The sequence below is a fragment of the Nannobrachium achirus genome, assembly GCF_963921795.1.
Source record: "Nannobrachium achirus genome assembly, chromosome: 7".
NCBI lineage: Eukaryota > Metazoa > Chordata > Actinopteri > Myctophiformes > Myctophidae > Nannobrachium > Nannobrachium achirus.
Window position 1 is genome coordinate 26,323,524 of NC_137816.1, and position 6,000 is coordinate 26,329,523.

Consider the following 6,000-nt stretch of genomic DNA (forward strand, 5'->3'; position numbering starts at 1 on the left):
GCTGACGTTTTGTCACCTACAGTACCTGAAAATAATATATATATTTTTTTATTAAAGAGAGAGACATTGGGACTAATACTGAACAAACACTTTACAGCAATGATTACTATCAGAATACAGAACTTTAACCCTTTCATTTTAACCAAAAATATCACTTTTTGGGAACAGTACATTTGACTAGTCCCTGTTGACTCAGCCAGTCCAGAGTCTTTGAGATGGCTTTGTGCAAGCAAACTTGAGCTAATGAGCTAAATCTGACAGTGACTTCCACAACTGAATCAATACCACACAAAGAAAAACAAAACTTCACTGTTAGCTCTATCTCATTGTAACCAAGATATCTGCTGATTTTATTTGTATTGTTTTTAAGCTGATTTAGCTACTATGTCTGCAAACCTTATAAACTGGTACTGTCTGACCAGTGCAGTTGATGAGGATGTCAGAGTGGGAGGAGCTTCTAGTACACAGTTAAATCCACTGTGAGGATGTGTCAGTGCTAGTCTCGCGAGGCCAGACTGTTGCCTCCGCGATTTGGGCAAATGCTCCCGGCATACAGTCTGGCAAACGGAAATAGAAACGATGAGTGCGAGATAAAGCGGATGTGACGCAACCGCTCCCTTTTGGTGCAGTAGCAATAACATGTCCTACTGGAAGCGTTATGTCTCCTTTCAATATTTCTGGGGGCGTTATTTCGTCTTTCTCTGGTGTTATTGGTGTTACCTCCATGATGTTTTCAAACGTTTTCTTAAACTATACACCCATAACAAGAATAGGCCGCTCGAATGACTTTGTCTGAGCTAGTGTGTTTCTGTTACGTTTCCAATGGTACTACAGTTCAGTGCAGCACTGGCTACTTCCGATACTCGCCGTTCGGGAGCTGCCGTTCCAGACTCTATATAGCATTCGGAGATTGTGGAATAGTTGTCTGGCTACACGAGACTATGTCAGTGCTGAATAGTTATGGCTATATTTCTAATCAGTGGTGGAGTTAAGCTATTATTATTTATATGGTGATTAGGCCATGCTCAAATCTTTCATTTGAGAGCGGCATGGTGTGCTGTCATTTGAGCATGCTCATGCTCATTTGTCATGCTCATTTTGGCTTGACAAAACTACATTGTTGTACAATTAGACAAATGGAAAACCTGCCAATCAAGGAAACACTCAAGGACACTTCCACATTTAGTCCATGGGCCAGGTGGTGGCAAAGGTTATCATGCATTTTTGAAAAGCTAACCCTTTCTGAGACACAGCTAAATTGGTGTTATCAGCCACTGATAACCCATTAACTTTACATTACAGGGAAAAAAAGCAAAAAAATAATCTGCTTTAAGTAACATATGAGGGGTCAAACTAGGGGGTTTTCATGATTCTGAATCCATTGCAAGCATCCGTTTTGCACAAAACAAGAATTGACACACAGTCAATATAAAATCTGGTGGATTGGTGTGTTGAAGTTAGTGTTAAAAAAGTTTGAACATTTTTTTTTTGAAAAAATAAAAAGTTTTTTTTTTTTTTTTTTTTTAGGGGGGGCCCTTTTTTAGGGGGGCCCCTCGCGGGGGTTAATCCGTCCCTGGGCTCGGCCCTCGCGGGGGTTAATCCGTCCCTGGGCTCGGCTGACACAAACACACTACGTTGTCAATTCACCATACAGTAAAGGAGGGGAGCGCACTTTTTATGATCTATATACCACTTTGCTTGTTTCTCTCCCATAAGTCTGGCAAGCCTACTTTCCTTAGTGGGAATCCTCAGATCCCCCCACCCCACGTCTAAAATACACTTTTTGGCCAGAGAAAAAAAAACTTTTACCGGAGGTTTTAGTTACTCCACACCGCCCTCTACAGATCTTGTCAATAGAAATGTCCATTGACCAGATTTTGCCTTCCGGTGAAATATTATCTTCTCTGGATAAAAAGTGTATTTTAGACGTGACGTGGGGGGCTTTGAATGTTCCCACTAAGTAAAGTAGGCTTTCAACTCTCTAAATCCGTCTTGTTTTGGTGAGTAGCGAAACTGTATCTTTTATTTTAACCACAGACGAGTGGGCACACCGCCGCTAATGCGAGCACAAGGGCTCATTACAGTCATTAGTGACATAGCGATCTGTAATCTCTACTCTTATCTGTACGTTAGCACGTTAGCTGCTAACGGCTAGCTAACACTTGAAATGAATGAAGACAAGTAATGTACAAATTGATGAAGAAGGGGGGAGTGTTTCTTACCTCTGCCTTGTCTGATGACGTTTTCCACACTTCTCATATTATATCCCCAACCATGGTCGCCGTTACATTAGCTTAGTGCCAATATGGACAGAATAGCACATCTTCGTCCCCCCGACTTTCGAGTTAAAAAAAAAGAGTCACATGGCTTCACGTTGTTCTGTTTTATTTATCACAAGCAGGCTAGCCAGCTGCAGGCCTACTGTACATACTACGTTTCAATGAAGGTGTATGATTCTCTCTGTATCATAAACATTTGGTTGCATAACACAAAGAATGATAGCCGATCTACAGCTGCAGAGTCTTTTCTCACTGGCTCCCGTTGCCGTTTGTAACCCATAGTCTGGAGGAGCGTTAAACTCGCCTGCGATTGGCTCTAATGCAGTTCTTTTCCCCCCTTCCCCCCCATTGTCTGGGGGGCCGCGACAGCCAATAGGCAAATAGGTCCCCTGTATGTGGCGCCAGAACAACAACGAAATGTTGAAATCTGTTTCCAGATTTAAAAACATTCCTTGGGCTAAAAAACAGCCCCACAAGACTATGGTTTAGTGATGAAAAGTGATGATTCACCACTTTTCACACTTTTGTGGGGGCCGTTTTAGCCCAATGAATGTTTTCTGTGCAAAACGGATGCTTGCAATGGATTCAGAATCATGAAAACCCCCTAGTTTGACCCCTCATATGTTACTTAAAGCAGATTATTGTTTAGCTTTTTTTCCCTGTAATGTAAAGTTAATGGGACACCAACTCTAGTGGCTGATAACACCAATTTAGCTGTGTCTCAAAAAGGGTTATCATACCAAATTATATATTATTGTATAACCTTTGCCATCTTTCCGATACCGACATCTTGTATGGCCCATGGACTAATTAACTCTGGGGGTGCCCGAGCAGCAACTCTACCCCTGAGCATCAAGACAAATAAAGACATACAATACCATAAGAGATCATCAATACTAGTAGCAGTAAAAGTATATTCACAGAAAAACAGTGGGGGGTAATATCTTTCATGACCATCCAGTGGTGAAAGTGAGCCGGAACGGCCGGAACCCCCGTTCCGTTAAAACATTTGGAGCCGGAACGGAGTTCCGTTAAGAAAGGGAGAAGCCAGCTGTCAAAATTCCCATGTTAAAAATAACCTGCCACAAACGCACGTCCAGGAAGAAAACAATAGCCTATACTAAAGTCAGATTAACATACAGTAGGCTACACAAGTGTTACTAGTTAGACTATATTTTCTGATAAAGTGCTTCTAAATTATTCCCGTGGGTTTGTGTAGGTCAGTGTAATCGATTCGGTTTGTTTCAGTGTTTGACACGGAGCGGGTAGGTGGGACGTTCGTGAACGAATCGAGTCGTTTGAACGGCTCTTTGAAATGAACGATATAGGATTCGGTTCACAGTAGGGAGCCGTTCCTTCGAATGAGCCAGTCTTTTGAACGGCTCTTTGAAAGGAACGGATCCTAGAGATCCGGCTCACTTCAAAGAGCCATAAATCCCATCTCTAGGAGAGACTCGTGTCTGTGGCACAATGCCTGCCATGGTGCCTGCATGCGATGCAGCCTTAAGCTGCAGAATAGACCAAAATGATTCTATTCTGCATCTTTGGAAATACCCCAGTAAAGTATAGGCTATACTTAAAACCTGTACTTAAATACAGTACTTTAGTAAATGTAGACTACTTAGTTACTTTAGATAACTGGTTATAATAATATTAATAATAATATATTATATTATCTGGAATGTATATAGAGCTTTCAAACATGCTTTACATGTGTGTGGGGGCCTGGGGAGACAACAAATAAGAGAGCAGGATATGGTGACAGGATAGAATAATGTTGCTCTATCAGCATTTCTTTCTTTGTTGATGCTGCTACTGTATGTGTTTATGTGGATATACTAAACAAAATGTTGTTGTACAGTGACCATACACATCTTATCTTAGGTGATTCTGCTAGCCCTACTGCTTACCCTTCTGTATTTCCTTTAGGATTTCAATCATGTTTCATGTTACAGTTAGTGTAATGCCGTTGCCTTTCAGGTGTAGGACCTGTAGTGTTTTTATTGTGTGTATAACTAGATGCCAAAATGCAGTTTTCTATGCGTTTCAGGGGTTTTGGGGGGTTAGAGCCTCCCAATTTTCTCCGGCCGCGCAGCTTCGCCGCGCGGCCAATTTTGGGACAGTTCCGGCAAGAATTTCAAACCACTTTCACCACTGTGACCATCTTAGCCGCCACTCAATTTCCCCATGGGATCAGTAAATACATAGATTTATAGATACGTACACTAAAAGGGCACATACGCACGTCGCACGCACGCACGCACGCACGCACGCACGCACGCACGCACGCACGCACGCACGCACGCACGCACGCACGCACGCACGCACACACACACACACACACACACACACACACACACACACACACACACACACACTATTTTGTGCCAGGAACATCCAGATCAAAAGATTTGAGTAGAGAATGTATGTTTGTGGGGTTTTTTTGCGATAAAAATAGCAGATCTACAAGCTCTACAAGATCTATACAAGCACTTTGTGCCATGTTATGAGCTTGTATAGGCACTATATCTGCTATTGTTGAAAAGCCAAAGTATAAAATATAGTTAAAGTGGTTGAAATGATTGCGACGTTACATTAACCCACTGTGTCCAGATGACTGTCTAACCCTATCCCACCCACGGTGTACAGATGATTGTCTAATCCAGGGGTCTTCAGCATTTTCAGGCCAGGGACCCCTTAGTTGAGAGAAAGATGAAGCAGGGACCCCCACAACCTTTTCATAGATTCCATATAGTTTAATCTTTTGACAGCACAATCATTAGTGTATTTTGATTTCATGTCAATTTGTGTTTTCAGATATTTAACCACTTCGACTGTCAATACGTAACAAACTGCTCTTTTTCCCCTCTACACCAAACCTCTTTGCAGAAAATAGCCGATCTACAAGCTCACAACGCCTCGCAGCGCTTGTAGATCTGCTATTTTTGTCTAAAGTTCTCAGAATATGGACACTAGGGTTCAAGTGGTTAATATAAAAAAGGAGATTTCTTTTCACACAAAGATTTGGAGGCCCCCTGTATTAAGTCTGAGGACCCCCTAGGGGTCCAGGACCCCCTGTTGAAGACACCTGGTCTAATCCTAACCCACTGTGTACAGATGACTGTCAGGCGGCTCCAGCACCGTTTGTCCACCGCATCGTGAGCGCCAAGCAGGTCCCCATGGGCTCCTATTACAGCGTCAAACCCAACGAGGTGCTGGGAGGGTGAGTGAGTCCACAGTGTTTTATGACAGTGCTTCTCAAACTTCTCAGGCTGTGACCCCCAAAATAGTCATATTTGAACTGGGGACCCCCCACCCTGAAGAGCACTAAGAGTTGAGGCATTACATTTTGTATAACACAGTTATTGAGAAAATAGTAGATCGGCTGTTTTCACAATTTCTGCCTATAATATTTGACAATTTGGCCAATGTTTAATTTGTCATTTTATTAAAAAGTCCTTAAATTGTCACTTTAGAAATGTGTAGGTACCCTCTATACACTTAAACATTATGTTGGTTTGTTTACTGTTGAGTGAGAAAACAACATTGCACATTAGGTTAATCATCTGGGGACACCCCAAAATAATTTGAGGACCCCCCTGGGGGTCCCGACCCACAGGTTGAGAACCACTGTTTTATGACACAATCCAATGTTGGTGTCTTTGGTAGGAGGAGGAGGCCTCACAGAGTAGACACCATGCAGAAACCTATGTCGTTGGTG

At 42.5% G+C, this 6,000-nt stretch overlaps 1 protein-coding gene across 1 annotated transcript in view; it reads left to right on the forward strand.

Moving 5' to 3' along the window:
- The window catches only part of mylk3 (myosin light chain kinase 3), a gene marked incomplete at its 5' end in the record, with an annotated part of 33,547 nt that overhangs the window by 15,458 nt on the left and 12,089 nt on the right, over window positions 1–6,000 (forward strand). The window contains one exon of the mRNA XM_080730136.1: window positions 5,397–5,502. Within this exon, the coding sequence (XP_080586262.1) occupies window positions 5,397–5,502 (106 nt within the window). The remainder of the gene's footprint in view (window positions 1–5,396; window positions 5,503–6,000) is intronic.